Raw genomic sequence first — 17,078 nt, 5'->3', positions numbered from 1 at the left:
TGATAATTGAGCCTGACTTGGAGCAGCAGAAAGAGACTAGCTGATCTGTCAGAGGCCCTTCCAAGCCTGTTTTGTCATCCCAGAAGTATGGAGGAGGACAAAACCTGAGGAAGAAAAATGTGCCGTAGAAAGTAGCTGACAGGTCAGGGGGAGTGGAGAGCAGGAGGTGAGCAGAGGTGCTGGCAGGAGCCCCTCGGGTGACAGGCAGGAGATGCAGCCAGAGCAGTGAGGAGCACCAGCCAACAACTGCAGTAACAAGTTCCATGATCTCAGTGAGAAAGGAAACAAGGACGTGGGTCATTAGTCAAAGCATCCTGTCAGGTCAAGAGTAGGAGAGTCTTGGTTTTTCTTTATTGAAGAAAAAAAAAGAGAATAAAAAGGCAAAACCAGTGCATTTCATAACATAGGAGAAGGGCGACCAGTGAGAGGATGAGAATCCAGCAAGGGACCGCAAAAATAGAGCGGGATCACAGAGGAGGTTTGAACATGGGTCAGAGGCTAAAACTAAATAGTAAAAAATCACTATTTGACATAGAGAAAAGGAAATTATTTCAGGAGAGAAAATGAAAAACAGAGAGAGGGTAGAAGAAATAGTTGATATATCAGGCAAAGTCATCCATTTCAGTAGTTTCCTTTTAACTACAACTTAGTTAAAAGTTGAGATCCTGTGTGTTTGACGCAGGTCAGGAGGGGAAATAATCTTTGGATTTCATTGTGTGGGACAGGTGAGATTTGCATGCATTTGACAAATAAAGGCATTTGCCTCGAAGAAACAACAGAGAGAGTAAAGGGGCTTCCAGAGTTTGCCGGCTGGAGACAAAAGTGATGTGAAGCAAGTGTTGGATGACCAAGGGTTGTGGATAGTTCAGCAGACTTCAGAGTCAAAATGTTGGACAGCACAACCTGAGTGAGGAAGATGAAAGCACAGGCAGAGGGAGGAGAAGGCTGAGAACAGATCAGTCATCCTTGCTGAAAGACTGGGAGTCATGGAAAGGGTGAGGGACAGGGTAAGATGATAAGGGCTGCTGTTAAAATAAACCATGTGATGTGTCTTAGTGTTAAAATGGACGTTTCTATCATCATCATCATTTCAGTTAATGCAAACCCAAAGTGCTTCTTGTTCTCGCCATGACCTGGGCACTTCCCAAGCCATCATTTCCACAGCATCAGAGCACCTTGCTATCTCTGAGGTGATTGTCTGTACAGCAATGTGGGTGGTAAGGAATTGCTGTTCTGTTGGTAGTGAACTGAGGCATAAAGCAGAGGAGTATTTTGCCTGCAGTCCCACTACAGATGGAAGTGGGAGTTGAAGCCAAGGTGTTTAGTCTTCAACTGGTAGCTTAAACTCTGGCTCATCCTCCCTCTGAACTCCTTCCTTGGGTAGGAGCCACCTTGAAATCAAACTTTCCACAGAGAAATAAAGTTTTTTGGCATATTTTAATGGTTTGTTTTGTGATGCTAAAAAAAAAATTAAAAAAATCTTATGTTACTTTTGACATTTTCATTATTGGGAAAAAATTAAGCCATAACTCTATATCTGCTGGTCGATGCAGAGGGACATTGCAGAAGAGACTGACGGGTGTTGGCGAGAGTGGCCTTTGTTTGATGTGCTCTGGTCTGTTTTCCAGATAAACCGCGAAAGCTGGTGTTCGCTGGAGCCATGTCCCGATCCCTCCCTGCTGGAGCGCAAGCGGACACGGGAGTCTCCAGGTGAGCAGCGTGCTGATGGCAGCTCCAGACCAGCAGCCATTCCCCTCACCTTCTCTATCCTTCTTGTTCTTCTTATTTTTGACATCCCTTGCCTTGACGGGGAAAACACATACACTGAAGACACCGTGTGATGAATGTGCTGTGAGTCATTGTTAGCACATGGCTGTAGCACTTGACTTGCAGGGAGCTGTGTGATGTGTCACCTCCTCAGATAATTGTGCATTCAGAGTACTTCAGTATTTTGATTTTTTTTCTCTTTTTTGAATAAACTTCAAAAGTACAGTGGGGCACACATGTTTTTTTATAGACATGGATTTTAACTAAAAGGACCGACTTTTAGCTAACCCTAATACAGTAAAAGAAAAAAAAAGTCAGAAATTCGAACTCCTGAATCCGTATTTAAACCTAGATCAGTGGCTTGATATTTTTATTTTTTTTTTCCCCTCTCTGAAAGTTGCCATGATTCCAGGCTTCAGGAAGCAGGAAGGCTGTTCAGAGCCATCATTCCCACACCCTGCCCAACGGCCATGCCGAGCTCCCAGCCCTGTGTGCTGGCTGGGGCTTTCTGGCTCCTCCACTGGGACAGAAAATCTTGTCTGGGCAAGCTTATAAGAGGGGTTGGTGTCCAAGATAAGAAAAGAAGTGTTTTCTTTCATTGGATTATGCATGTTCAAAACAAATAGAGTAATTTATTAGGGCCTTGAATAGGGGCTTTACTTGAACTGTTCGTAGAGAGGAGGCTTCTTGCCTTGCTGTCCTTATGAGCAGTGGTGTAACCCAAATCTCCTTCAATTTATCTGAGAGACTTGAAAAAAAAAAAGACTGAGTTTCAATTTTAAATTCAAACCAAATCTTTTGAGAGTGTAGGCTAAGAAGGCCTAATGTCGGTTACTAATTCAAGGGTTTTATTCTGAGTAGAAGTTCTAGCTCCCATCAAAGTTAAATGAGTGCTTTTTATTTAAAAAAAAATTGCTCTGTTTAGAAGAATAGTGAATAGCTGTTTCAGGAGTATTTTTACAGGAGAACCTGTGATATTGCCATACTGCTTCTTTATTAATTGTATCCTCAAATCCCTTTTGGCACTAGGTTTTTATGCTTCAGGAAAGTGTTACTGCACTCCATTAATCTGCAAAACTACATGCACTCATTTGAATTGCCAAATCTGTAATCATGCATTCTTATGGATCAGTATCAGTTGCACACCTATTACTTGTCTGATGCAATATCACACTATAGAAATATTATAACAGTTATGTAATTAGATATCTGTATATACAAATTTATATTAATAATTGTAGTAATAAGTGTCTGTAGCACAAGCACAAAGAGGCAGGTGTTTATGTAGATTAATGTGCAGGTTCTGGCCTTTCTAGAAATAATGCCATTACTGCACACGCATCCTCCAGCTGCTCTGTGGTGCTGGGCAGTGTAGAGAGGGCAAGAAGAATGTGGCAATACCTAACAGCAGTAAAACCACTAGCTGTTATAATGTGATTAACTTAAAAATACACTACTTGATAAGGAATTAGACCTTTTTCGTGTGCTGAATAATCCTGCTGAAATGGCTTGTAAGGACAGAGTCCTCAGATCTTAGAAGGTAACTCCAGAAAATGGAGCCTCTCATTTGCTGTCAGTGCTTTTGAAATGAAGTGCATAGAGGAGTGTAGCAGATATATAGTTATCAACATGGAATTGGAGGGCTCAGCCCTGGCTTGGAGGACACAAAGGTTTGGAGAATATACATAACAGATTTGGATGGAAATTTTCTTCTTTCTTTTTTCTGTGTGATTTTTTTTTTTTGCCTCTATACGATGTGCAGAAATGCATTCCAATCATCACTGTGTTTCCACCTGAGAGGAACAGAGCAGCACAGCTGTGCTATAACTCCAGCATGTGCAGTGCACAGGGAGTGTGTGTGTCTTGTGTGCGTGCCAGGAGTCAGTGTCACAGTCCCTGTGTCACACCAGCACTGTCACCAGGCTGCCACGGCAGGTGTGGAGATGGAGCTCAGCATTGTGCAGAGTCTGTGCAGCTCAAAACAAACCCAGCTAACAGTGAAAAAGGGAGAGAAGGTACACACATCCCCAAAAGAAAATAAAGGAGGATGGAGGGAAGAGAGGGTTTGGGAATCAGTTTCTCATCACACATGAGCTGAGGTGTGGGGGTGTCCCCATCTCTCTGCTCCTCATCATCTTTCCCCAACACTTCATGTCCTCTGTCCCTGGGAGGCTCCAGCAGAGGAGGCTTTGCTGCCGCTTATGATTTATCATCAGGGTGAGATATCCATCCCTCGGCACATCTGGACTGTCCCTGCTGATTTTCCACTGGAATGTGGCTCGAGCCCCTTTGTTTTTCAGTCTGGGCTGTGGACATGCTCTGCTGGCTGCCAGCTGGATGACCGGCACCCTGGCCCGTTCCCTTACAGCAGCTCCGTCTTGTCTTTGCTTTTCCCTTCATTTTTTTTTCTTCCCACTTTCTTCTTCTCTTCCCCCTCCCTTCTCCCCCTCGGTGATGGAAAAGCAGTTCAGATTTTCCAGGTTTACCGAAAGGGGAACGGGAGCAGCTGCAGCATCCAATAAGTGTTTTTCCAATTCTCTGTGGTGTGGAAACTCCTCTACGGGTAATGGGGTTTCTGACTGGCTCTGACTCCCCCTACCCTAAATGGGGACAGCCCCACCACTGTCAAAGTAATATTATTTTCTCCAGCAGAGGAGTCACTCCCATCAGCCTGGATGTGGCTGGAGTGTTTGATAGCTGCTGTCAGGCACAGGTTAAGGATGGGGAAGGAAAAGCGATGACTTCAAGCTTCCCAGACTCGTCCTTGCATTGATGTTTAAGCTTGACATCACCAAGGACAGAGTTAGTCAGATGTAATTTAAGAGTGAACCAATATTTTATTGTCCTGGCTCCTCTTCAGACAAGAGAACACATTTTGGATATGTTTAGTTAGAGCAGGTTACAAAGTAACACCTTTTTTTTAATTAAAAAATAGTAATAATTAGAAAATATTTTGACCTGGGACCAAAGAACATTAAGGTTTTGCCAAAATTGTCATTAATACTTTTGCCTGAAGACTGAACAGATGAAATTATATACAGGCATTTTTTTTGTGCAAATACTTGTCTGTTAGGGGTTTTGGAAAGGAAGAGTTTTCACAGGGGCTGCAGTCTAGTTCTGTGCTGCTGATCAGCCCAATGCAAACAGCTGAAAGTGTTTGAGAAAGAAGAGGTGCAATGTGCTTACATTTCAATGTCAGGAGTTACAAAAACTGAGAGTTTTTAAAAAAATCACTTAATTTTTGAATCTTAAGAAAGTGAAGTTTGTCATGGAAGTCACACTAGTGCTTTTTCAGTGAGAAGTGTAGAAGAAGGAATGAAATAATCGACCAAATATGCATTAGAAGACCTTGGCATTTAGAGGGAATTGATTCTTTAATTAAGAAAAAAAGTAAATACGGTCAAGTTATCTTTCTACATGTATTGAATACGAACCTAATTTTGCAGTTGTTGCAAAACAACTGCAATGGGAAACGTTCCTTTATCCCCTGTGTGGGATACCTGATATGTAGCGTATTTATCAACATCTTAAGCTACAAGTGTTTATGGCTATTTCATGCAGAATTTCAGTTTGCACTGTGTACTTCAATGATGCATTAAAAAGGAGTTTTAAACTCTTGAATACATTGAGAACTTGCATGCATGGTTTTGGGAGATGAGCACAAGTTATAAAGCTGTTGGTTTAAATCCTGGAGTTTACTGAGAGTGTGCAAGCTGGATGTGTGGATGCTACAGAACGGATCAGGTCATAACTCTTTCTGCTTTGCTCCCACAGAATGTGAGAACTTCCTGGAGGATGGGCTGAGTGGTGTCTGTGCCTCGTCACAGGGTGGTCTTAAAAGAGAGTCCGGGAGCGAGTCGGACCTCTTCCCCTTGTCTGGTGATGGGATGGAAGACCTTGTCTTTGGAAAGGTAGGAAAGCCTGGTTGGGATATGGTTAAAAAACCTCTGAGGCCTGATCTGATAAACCCATACTGCAAATGGAGATCATCTTGGTTTCACTGGTGGATTAGAAACCTGGAAACGATTATCCTGGAAAGAAATAGATGGGAAGGATCCGGTCTCCTCCTCAGATGCAGCAACATGAGGGATATATTTACTTGCAGCATAATTCCAAAAACTGTAGCCCCCAGTGTTAAAAAAAATGAAAGTAATTTTGTCTGTCCAAAAGTAAATCAGGCACCAGAGGAAGAGTTGAAAAGGTGGATTTTCTTGCAAGGTCATTAGGGATTGCACAGACAATATGAAATCCATCTTTAACCCATGTAACAAAGAGCTTTTCTCCAGCAAAGGATGACCTCTGTGCTGACACCTCTAGATTTATATACTGTAATTCTCAGAGGAACCAGTGTTTTTCTGTAAATTCAGTGTGATAGGAAGGAAACACTCACTCTAAATACTTCAGGCCAATTCCAGGGAATAGTTTTGTTGCCTAGGCGACATACCTCTAATGCCTGTTTGCGTGCAAGTAGAATGAAAATGTTTTCAAGTTTGCTTAAAATCAACAGCAGAAGTCATTAATAACCTTAGTCATTCCTGTGCCCTTTGTGTTGCTCGTGGCTGAGAAGGAGGAGTGGGAGAGACCTGAGAGACAGTCAGCCTCCTGAGCAGAGGTTTTTGGCATCAGCCTTTTGCGTCTGTGTCAGAGCAGCCAGAATTTATTCAGAAGGTGATTAAGTTTTTGCTCTTTAAGGATTGTCTTGCTGGTTATTTATACTTTTCTTACCGTAAGTAGATGATGAAAAAGCACCCAGAAAGAGCATAGTGATGCAGAATCAAAGGGATGTGAACTTTCTTTAGAGCAGCCATCACGTTGGTCTCCATCACACACTTTGGTGTAACTCCAGCTCACCTGTTTGAGCAGATGCAGCTCCTGCTCTGAAAAACTAAACTTTTGGAGTAGCTTTCACACTTGCTTTCAGAGAAATATATTTAATAAAACAAAATTCTGTTTGCTGAAATCAAATCAGATGATGGCAAATATTTTCCAGCAGGACGGGAAACACCACAGCCCAGGCTAAGTGATCTCATGTGCTATAAATGAACAGTAAAGTCATCCTTAATGCATGTGGTAGGGCACAGAGCTCACCAGCCTCACCCTTTCCCATCTTACTCTCAAAGGGATCCGGGACCATGGATTGTGGGAATATAAGGCTGTTGGTCAGAGCTGTTTGTCTTCAGTTTTCTTGTGCAGAGTGACCAAAATTCCAACAGCCAACTGCCATTTGAGCTTGATTTAATGCTTATATGGGGATGTGTAGGAGAATAGTGCTGTGGGAACACAGCAAATTTTATACTATACAGAAATTTATCTTTTTTCCCCTTTTATATTTGGAAAGTTACCTTCTCCAAATGCAAGAAAGAAAATTGAAACGTAAAAAGAACAGGTCGTGCAATGTAGCAGGGATGCTGCAGGGAAAGGAAGAGGGGGTGGGGAAAGCAGATCTTCAGTGGCCAGTGGAGAGAGGGCAAAGGCAGGAAATTTTTTTCTTTGTAGAAAGAGAATTTCTTAATTTGGCAGCCTTTGCATTGCTCTCATTATGTGGTGGAGTGCAGACTTCTTCTGCAAATGGCTTCAAAAGGTTCCTGAGTTGAGTTTAGGAAGTTATTCAAAGCTAATCTCAACCTCAGTCGCTTTATTTGTCTCCGTTTGACTGACTAATTTGATTCCTTGTCTCCTTTCTCAGGATTTATCCGAGTACCTTTTCTACAGTTAAAGCTATTTCTAGGAGGACCAGAGACACTAGTTTAGCATTGTGAGCTTGTTCCTTAATTATTCTTTGGTTTTAGACTACTGAGCCCAGCTGGTAGAAATGCAAATTATGCATATTTTTAATAACCACTAAAATAACTGATGCCTGTAATCTTTCCTCTGAAAAATATTGTAAGATGCATGTTTTTGGTGTAGTTGATAAGTTATAAACCTATTAAATAGTACAATTTCCATATCAAATTGAGAAGAGAGAATATGTTTATGAACAAAAAGAGGATCTCAAACCTTTTGGTGTCACGGTGATTATTGTTATTACTAGTCCAGTTCTTGTTTCTCCTTTCTGTGGAGCAAGAGTTGAACTTTTGTCTACTAGGGTTGGGTTTTTTTATTGTAGAAAAAACTCCTTTGTTAACTGCTTAATACATGAAAGAAAACTGGAGGAAGAACAAGCTGTTGTCTGTCTTTGGGCTGCTTCCATAGACATCACTTGAAATGTATAGATTGTAAGCCCTGGTTCTGTCCCTGGGCCATGAAGCATTGGGGTCTATGGGGTCACAAAATCTGCAGGTACCTTAACTTGTCCCTGGTGCCTGATGTGTGCTCTGTACCACCTCCTTGCCCTCTCCTGTGCTTGTCTCTTTTCTTCCTGAAGGATGTTGTGCTGAGCTGTGTAACATGAGCTGCTGGGTTCAGGGAGCTTTAGCACTAAAACCTGCCTTGTTTTTTCAGACTTTAGAGGCTGTCACTGAGACCCAGAAATTGCTTCCAAGTCTATGGCTTAAGCAAAGTGTTTTGTTTTCTCTGCGTCAGCGCTCCATTGCCATGTCCTCGTCATCCTGCTTTTCCTTCTCCATCTCAGACAGCCATCTGGGCAGGCTTTGCAGCACCCTCCTTCTTGAATGATTAATGCTGCATAAGGTCATCTCTCACAATCATCTGGCAACATCCTGGGGTGGAGCCCATACGCTTTGCTCATCTTAACTTTTAACCTGCCACCGAAATCCTGCGTTACTGGGAAACTTTTTAATGTGCCTCTTGGGAAATGATTCGGGCAAAGGGAGCCCGGAGCCCACAGATCATTTCCAGAGGAAGGGACTGCAAGTCAACTTCTTGAATTTTGTTTAATTTCTGCTTTTGTTTTGGTTTACTCAAGGAAATACACAAACGCACAAGTATCTTGCATTTATTTTTCAGAATTATTGTTTCTTTTACAAAAACAAACAAACAAAAACCGCAACAGCCATGCAGAAAATACAAACCTAAAGGATTAAAAGGTTGAACAGAAAGGGGAAGCCTCCTTCACTCCAAATCATAAAAGTTATGATAAATAATGGATAGGAGGCCACTATTGAGGTTAATTTTAGGGAACCTGGAGCCATAGGCAAATCCAAATAAAAATTGATTCTGCTGGATTATATATCAAGCCAACCAAAGATGTTGGCTTGATACTTTTAGTGTAAAGGTATTCCAAGGAAACTTCAGGATACCAAGGTTTAATTTTTTCCATCTTCTTTTTAAAAATACTGTAACACCTTTAATGTCTTTGTCACATGGAAGATCAGGTGACAGAGAAGGTTTGTGTCTCAGCCCTTTGCACGTTGTCATCACGGCAATGATTGAAAGAGCATTTTAATTCCCCTTATCAAGACCTCCTACAGTGGAGGGATTTAGTTGAAGAAGTTATCTTATACCCTGACCATCCTAGTGATTTCCCTTATCCCTATTCTTGAAGAAGCACATACTTTCTTTCTCAGAATACTCCCTTTTATGCCTTATCTGATTTTTATTTACTAGCTTCTCACCAAGTACTGTTTCTGAGAGCGAAGAAAATGACCATTAGCAAATATCTGTAAAAGCTCTTTTCAGCCATGAGGTTTATGGTCATAGTTAAGGGCTGAATTTGTTGAGGTGCAATCCAGCAAGCCTAAATTGAAGAAAATTAATATTTCTTTAATGTTTCATTTTTCTCGTAGGAAAAGAACACATTAGAGAACCACTTCTGTTCAGCAAATAGTGTCTTTTTTTACTCAAATAGGATTAAAAAGAAATGCATATTTACTGGCCCTTGGCCAGATAACTGATTTTTTGCAGAGGTGACTACAATATAGATGTTTTAGATGTGTCAGCCACATTTGGCATTTTGCAGACAGAGTCCTCTTTCATATTAACTGTTTTCTTTGTTTAAGAAAAAAAAAGTCATTGAAATGAAGGCAGAATATTTTTAGAGGAATAAGCATGGGCCACAGTTCAAGGGAATTGTTTATTATGTTCTGTCGTCAGTCTGATGCTCAAGGTAAAAGTTAAAAGGGGCCACATTTATTTCCCTTTTTTTCAAATATCTCCTTGAACTGCTTTTTATGATAGCAGCCCTAAATATTCCTTGTTAGGGAAGTGGGTTTTGTTCTCCATTTTTAACTGGAGCAGTATTTTCATCTGGGAAATAAAAATTCCTCTTTTTTACTCTGATTCTGCCGTAAATAATTTGGTGTTTTGCACTATTGTTGCTAGATTTGCATGCAAGTTAATTGTTTCCAAACTATCCTATACTTTGCACAGTCCTCTCCTCTCCTGCTGTGCTGCCCCAGTCATAGAGTCCTAGAAAGGTTTAGGTTGGAAGGGACCTGAAAGGTGATCTGGTTCTAACCCCCTGACATGGGCAGGGAACCTTCCACTAGACCAGGTTGTTCGAAGTCCCCTCCAGCCTGACCTAATGTCTGACAGTGTTTTCCTGTCTCATAGAAGTGAAGCAGGCTATTTCCTCTACTGCGGGAGTATTATCCACATAATGACTACTTGATTGGTCTGTATTTAAGCAGTTCAGTGAGCTCTCATCATGACTCACACAACTATCAGATTATCTTGAATAATGCCAAACGACATCAAAACCTTCACAGGCCATCCATTTCAGTTCCCTTTTCTTTTAACCTACACTCCTACTCAAATCTGTCAAATCCAGTAGTTTACAGAATAGAGTTTACAGAAATTCCCCATTAATATTTGACATACCTTACCATGAAATGAATGTTTGGAGGGGGATGTATTTTTAGTGTGTATTTTTTAATATTTTGTGTTTAGAAGGTATATTGTTCTTTCGTGTTGTCCTGTTGATGCTGTCTTTCTTTTTTCTCTGTTTCCCTTTGATGGATATAAGAAGGGAAATAGTGTGACAGCATTTGTTAAAACTAACTTAGGAACATAACTGTGTGTTAAAATTGTAAGAATAAAAATAAACTTCTAAGAATAAAAAATAGCTAAGCATGAAATAGGTCTTCCCTCTAAATAGTGAAATATTTGATTAGAACATTTTTTGAACATCCCAGTTCCTTTTTATTCAGTTAAATAAAATGTTTTTAGCTTACAATGTGTGCTCATCAAAAAGAGCACAGAAAAGCAAAAGTCTCTGGAGTGTTTAACACTGCTGGAGTTGAATGAAGTCAGTGGGGTGGGATCCAGGGTCAGGACTTCCGTGAGACAGCACTGCTGTTCATCCTGCCCTCTGTGGGTTCTGATGTCCATCTCTCCCTTCTGAGAATGGGATTTTGCAGCCCACGGTCTTCTGCCAAATGAGAGCTGACAGCCTGCAGCTCCTCCAGTGCTCAGCTTCTGCCCAGCCCTCTGAGCCCACTGCTTGAGGACAATTACCCGCTGTGGCTTTGCTGAATAGTCTGTTGTACATGGCCTGACAGAGCATTCTGACTATTATTATTTTAAATGATACAGCACGGGGCTCTGCAGGAGGATAAATTGAAACTTCCCACATAGGTCCCTCAGGGCAAACACCATTTCAGACTGGAGGTGATGTCAGAGAGATGCTTGTGTTTTTTATGTTAGCCACGGGGAATGCAGAATGCACACGGGCTCTTCTCAGGCTGTATGGTCAGCGTGTGGCCTTGGGCCAAAGAGAACCAATTTGGCTTCTACATACTGTTTTTTGAGCAAACTAAACCCAAAAATTGCAGTATGACTCGAGACCTGTAATACAGGGTGGCTGATCCTGTAGAATATTTTTTTTTAATTACAGTTGGATTTGAAAAGTACTGCAAACCCTGGTATTAACTTTCTGCTTAATGGAAAGTAGCAGGGGACAGGGATTTAAGCTTTTATTTTTTTTTCTGTCTGTTTTCTGCTAGTGAGTAATTGTCCCTTTTGTGCTGCATGATGCAGTAGAACAGTGCATTGGCCTTAAGCTCTACAAGCCGATGGCGGTCTCACAGGAGAGTCTGGAGTTTGTCATCAGGAGTTGTGATGACCCAGTTCCCATTACTCACTCTCAGTAAACCTTTGGCAGTTTTATGGCACCTTGATCAATAATAGGTTTAGCCAGAAATGGTGAGAGGAACAGGATTTGCTGTGCAGGATGAAACGTGGAATTGGGGAGAGGAAGGCAGGCAGAGGACCTGAGATGGGAGCCCAGGGTTATGGCAGCCAAGGGTGGAAGAGATCACCCTGCAGAGCATTTGACCCTCTTTGGAAACCAAAGCAAAAAGTCTTGGTTCTGTGATGGTTAATTTGCCTTAAGCTATTAACTAAGAAATCTCTCAGCTCATGTGAAATATAAAATATTTGCATTTATTTAAAATGCTAAATGTATTCACTTCATTGGAAGTGTTCAAGGTCAGGGTGGATGGGACTTTGAGCAACCTGATCTAGTGAGCAATGTCCCTGCCCATGGGAAGGGTATTGGACTAGCTGATCTTTTAAGGTCCCTTCCAACCCAAACCACTCTATGATTGTACTCTAATATATTTTTAATTTTTCTTGCCTACAGCAGCCTGAAGAGGAGCAGTCTGCATGTGATGTCACCAGCTCCAGTTCCTCTGCAGATGACACCATGTCCCTGGAGAGGAACTCATCCCTGGGCAGCGACACATCCCTTCCCTTCCCACCGACTGTGAACTTTGCCCAGCCCAAGGACAGGCACAGCCTGGATGGCAGCTGCACCAACATGGTGGCCTCTGAGGGAGGAGAGAAGGAAGAGGAGCTGGACAGTATCACAGATGTGCCCACCCATTCCTCTGTCTTACGCAACTCCATGCGGCCACTGTCTCCTTTCCGTCGGCACAGCTGGGGACCAGGGAAGAATGCCACCAACGAAGCAGAAATAAACCAGAGGAGGTGAGTGTAGAGCTGCTTTGATTTACTTTACACCCATTCATGCACATTTATTTGAGCTTTAGGCTTGGCATGATAAAACAGAAGAGTGCGGACATCGCTTCTGATTATTTCTTTTTCACTCCAAGGGTTGAAGACAATCTCCTAACATATGTTTCTTCATTTTTCTTAAATTAACTTTCAGGGTTCAGGGTTAAAGTACTTAATATCTACAGTATGCTTAAGCTTTTCAGAGTAAATGGAATTACCTTGGGACAGGTCTTCCATTAGAACTGTCATCACCCCTTTCTATATGAAGGGCTTTGCTAAGGGAATTATTGGAGTGTTAAATCTTGTTGATCACAAAATAAACATGGCCATTATTGCTCTGATTGTATTAAGACATAGCACAGGCTTTTAAAAAATGGTGTGGAGGCTCTTCATCGTGGTGAGGTGGGTCATCCCTGTTTCACAGAATTGGTTCCACCTCAGTCTGTCATGGACAGTAAGTCCCACTTAACTCATCACCAGTGCCCCTGGTGGTGTCCGAGAAGATTCAAAAGAGTAGTTTTCCCAGTTGTTCTTTCAGAAGATGCAAGAGGGAGAGGTGTAACAGCCACGTGAGTGTGTAAATTCTGGTGCCAAGTGACTGGGGGAGAAAAATTTGCTCAGTCCCCCTTCTCAGTGGGGAAGATGAAGTAAAGGAAGATGCAGACCAAGAAGCAGTAATTGGTGTAAGGTTCCCTGCTATGCTCTGTTCAGCATCGGGGCTGCTGGACACTTGAGGTCAAACCCTGCATATTCTGAATCCAGTGGAGGTTTGGCCAGTGTTTTTAATGTGTTTAAATGCTTTCAGAGCATTAAAACTGAGTTGGTTTAGGAGGGTCAGGTTCCTCCCTGCAGCTCACTGAGGCTGCAGGCCCCGGCGTGCAGTGCAGTGCCGCTCTCTTGTCTGCCTGCTGCCGTCCTCATGGCCTCAGGTCTGCTCTTAACAGAAAGGGAGTCTTTGCATTTGGCGATGGATGGCATTAAATTAAAACTGGCCACTCACAACTGGTTCCTGGTAAATTTTTACTGACCTGTTTGGATAATCCAGGAAGAGGCAGCAGCCTCCCATCAGGAATGTGTGCATCCTTTACACATTAGGAGCGGTGAGTGTCAGGAAGGGAATATTGTATACCCTTCAGGTTTTAAAGTCAAGGTTGAAAAACATTCAGGACCCTCTGAGTAACATAGGATGAAAGATTTATTATTATTGTTTTCTACCACTGTCACCTTTTTTGGGGCTTCATTCTTGGTACTCAGGTAATATTTACATAAATTAAGTAATACTTGTCTTTTTAAAGCTACAAAAGAGTCAACATATGACATATGTGCAGGTTTATGACAGAATGAATCCATAAGCTTTTAAACTCATTTGCAGAGATTTATTTTTAAGTGTAGGACTTGTTGCATAAGGATTTCTGGGGGTAATAAACTGCATAGCTGGCAGTCACTGCTAACACTGAACAGATGGGGTTAAATTCTGCTCAGATTTGGAGGCTGTTTCTGATAAGGGAAAAATACATTCATTGTAAATGTAAGAAAATCTGAGTTAAAGGAACAGTAAGTGTTCTCTTATGTTCTCAGATACAGCCGTGGCTACATAAGGATAGCTGTCACATAGGTTAATTAAAAAAGAAAAGCTGGGTGGATCTATGGTGCTGATTTGGTTCCTGTTTGGTTTTATGCTTCTGTTAGAAAGGAATTTGGATTATTTGGTTTGTTTTCTTGTTTTCCTTGTTCTTTTCACATGAGGCTGTTGTGATGTTGAGACTCTGGTGGCTTAGTGAGCAACAACAAATACTGAGGAAGTGAAGCACAAAGAAGTGACTTTCATAGAAATCAGTTAAATTTGGAGTGTTTCCTTATTCATTTATTTCATATGCAGTAGATACTTTTTCATTTAATGGGAAAAAAGCCTTATTTGTAACTTGCCTTTTGCAAATCTTTAAAGTGAAGTAATGTAGAGCACAAGCCTTAGCTAAGGTTTGTCCTGCTGATGTGCTGGATCTGTGCTGCTCCCTGCACCTTCCACACTCTCTCCCCTCCCATGGGCACCCATGGCACTTCTCTGCTCTGTAGGTGAGCAGGGTGCACTCACTAAATGGGCAGAAATTAACCAAATAAAGTGTAATTGCCACCAAAACCAGACCAAGGATTAGGACTGGGCTGTGGAGCCAGGAGGAGGTGTCTGTCACTGATGGTGACAGACTGCACCATCAATTGAGCTCTAAGAAGTGCCTTCTGTCCCAGCAAAGGACTTACAACCTGGTCCAGCCCCCATCCACACCAAAACCAGTCTTTCCCCTTATGACGAATATGTAGCTAAATCAAGCTGAAATAGAGCTCCTGATACAGGACCCAAAAAACCTACAGGAAAAAATCAGTGGTTTTTAGGATTTGGCCTTTTCCACTGTTCATGTTACCTGTTTTAAGAGGGACAAGCGTAAAAGTTTGTTCACAGAAAAGATCTGGAAAAAAGGTAATAATCTTAAATGAAATGTGAAAAGATGCTCAGTTCCCCTCTGCTTCCCCTCTCTCCTCAAATGAACTTCACAGATAATCCTCATGTCTACATTTTGCTATTAAAAACACAAAGAAAACCAACAAGGTTGCCACAAAAGGATGTTCATCCTTCAGTTAATTCCTGACATTCATAGGGGATTTGAAATGCCTGTCTTTCAACAATGCTGCAGTGTGTTTAACGTTCCGGCCGAGGGACGAAACGCCGCTGTTTTCCACTGGTGAATTAAGCGCTGCAGAACTGGAGCTGGTGTTAATCACTGTTGCTAACAGCTTCTGTCAAAGAGGTTGGCCTTATCTAAACTTTAAACTGACCTGGCTTTGGCAGCAGCAAAGTTGCAACATGGTCAATACCTGTGCAACCTTCTCTCTGTACAAAATGCAACAACCGAAACCCGGATTTATTTGTAATAGAGAGGAGGAACACAGAGACTCATTACTTCCTTTAGTATTTCATTTTGTGTTTTCCCTGTATGTCCATTCCCTCTGTTTGTGTGTCAGGGATATTAATCCCTTAGCTGCCATTTGTTCATTTTTTTTCCATTCAAGCTGCTGACCACTCTCCATGATTCATTTTCAGTTCAATGCGAGTTCTGGGGGATGGTATAAAGAAGCCTCCCATTCATAGGAGAAGGTACAAAGCCAACTAATGTAACTAACTGTTTTGCCTTTGTATGTCTACTAACTCCATATTCTCATGTTAGTAAACCCGTAGTACCTCTGGAAGTGTTGGCATTAGAGGTGTGCATCCCGCTTGGCTGCTTTCGCTCTCCAGTCTGACTCAGAGCTGTTCTTCTGCCCCACAGAGCACATGCCCAAGCCATTTTCTCCAGGATGATATGTTAATAACTTGGAGAAGTCTCAGATATCATTTAGTTGGCCTTTGCTATGTGTAAGATTTGGAGTTGTGTTAAAATGATTGTTTACCTGGGAGCGTGTGTGTGATTTAGATTTAAAGCACATCAGGGACTCCTGGCAAGACTTGCAGAAGGGGCACGTGGGGAGGGAATGGATCAGACGCAATCTCACATTTGGAGAACGCTCTGCAGATCTGCAGCTAGTTGAACTAAATGGCTTTAATTTTGCTGTTTTTATGTTTTTTATAATCATCTTCCTAAAAAAATAGGTAGTAAGGTGTGTTTTTCTCTTTACTTCCATGTGGTTTTCTTCTCTATAGCAAACTTTCATGTTTTTTCAGATCCTCTTCCGTGAGGAAAATGCAGATAGGCATTTTCACTCACGTAACCTTTGTGTTGTCTATTAATATATAAAACAGGACACTTAATTTTTGACACAGCAGATGTGTACTGACCACACTTAGACATTTTAGGCTAAAGAAAATATAGCAGTTTAACCTCTCCTCTTCAGTGGTACAACCTCATCTCCCACAGCCTGCTACCTCTCCTCCTGTGGCAGGTTAACTCAGTATTTCCCTTCCCTTGAAATGGATGGCGTGATGTGTGTGCAAGCAAACTACCACATTTCCACATGTGAAGAAGATGTTACAGTGATACTATGACCAAAAAAATCCCTGTGCCTTATCATGCGTCAGCATAAATGAAGCCCTACGAGCAGTGCTGTACAGTTCAGGAGAGAGCTCTTAAAAAAGAACACGCTTTTTTATTTCTAAGAAGCCACTCTATTTGCATCAAGCGTGTTCTGGAGGAAGCCGTGCAGTGCTCGTCTTCTCAGCTCATGCAAATGAACATCTCTTTATCAGTCATTTCTTACGGCTTCTCTGTAGGAGCCGTGTCAGTTTTTAGGGTCAAACCAACTTGAAACACTGAGGTGACATGTAGAATGGAGACAGTGTTTCAGATAGGCAACCTAAAATCCCTAGTCTTATCTGAAATGTGTGGCAGTTCTTTCATAAGCACCCTCTCTCTTTTTCTGGCCTCCCAACCATTTTGATATCATCCTCTCTAACCCCACTTGCAGAGCAG

At 41.8% G+C, this 17,078-nt stretch overlaps 1 protein-coding gene across 6 annotated transcripts in view; it reads left to right on the top strand.

Annotated features, from left to right (window-relative positions):
* AKAP13 (A-kinase anchoring protein 13) overlaps nucleotides 1-17,078 on the top strand; it is a 208,124-nt gene that overhangs the window by 148,568 nt on the left and 42,478 nt on the right. For 5 of the 6 annotated variants that reach the window (XM_027719853.2, XM_027719852.2, XM_039385922.1 and 2 more), the window contains exons 11-14: nucleotides 1,629-1,710; nucleotides 5,542-5,678; nucleotides 12,248-12,594; nucleotides 15,716-15,769. In XM_027719853.2, the coding sequence (XP_027575654.2) occupies nucleotides 1,629-1,710; nucleotides 5,542-5,678; nucleotides 12,248-12,594; nucleotides 15,716-15,769 (620 nt within the window). The remainder of the gene's footprint in view (nucleotides 1-1,628; nucleotides 1,711-5,541; nucleotides 5,679-12,247; nucleotides 12,595-15,715; nucleotides 15,770-17,078) is intronic. The other variant, XM_027719858.2, reaches the window with a different exon arrangement.

Source organism: Pipra filicauda, unplaced genomic scaffold, assembly GCF_003945595.2.
Source record: "Pipra filicauda isolate LSUMZ 115617 unplaced genomic scaffold, ASM394559v2 scaffold44_size3831614_pilon, whole genome shotgun sequence".
Classification (NCBI taxonomy): domain Eukaryota; kingdom Metazoa; phylum Chordata; class Aves; order Passeriformes; family Pipridae; genus Pipra; species Pipra filicauda.
This window is presented reverse-complemented; position numbering and strand designations above follow the sequence as displayed.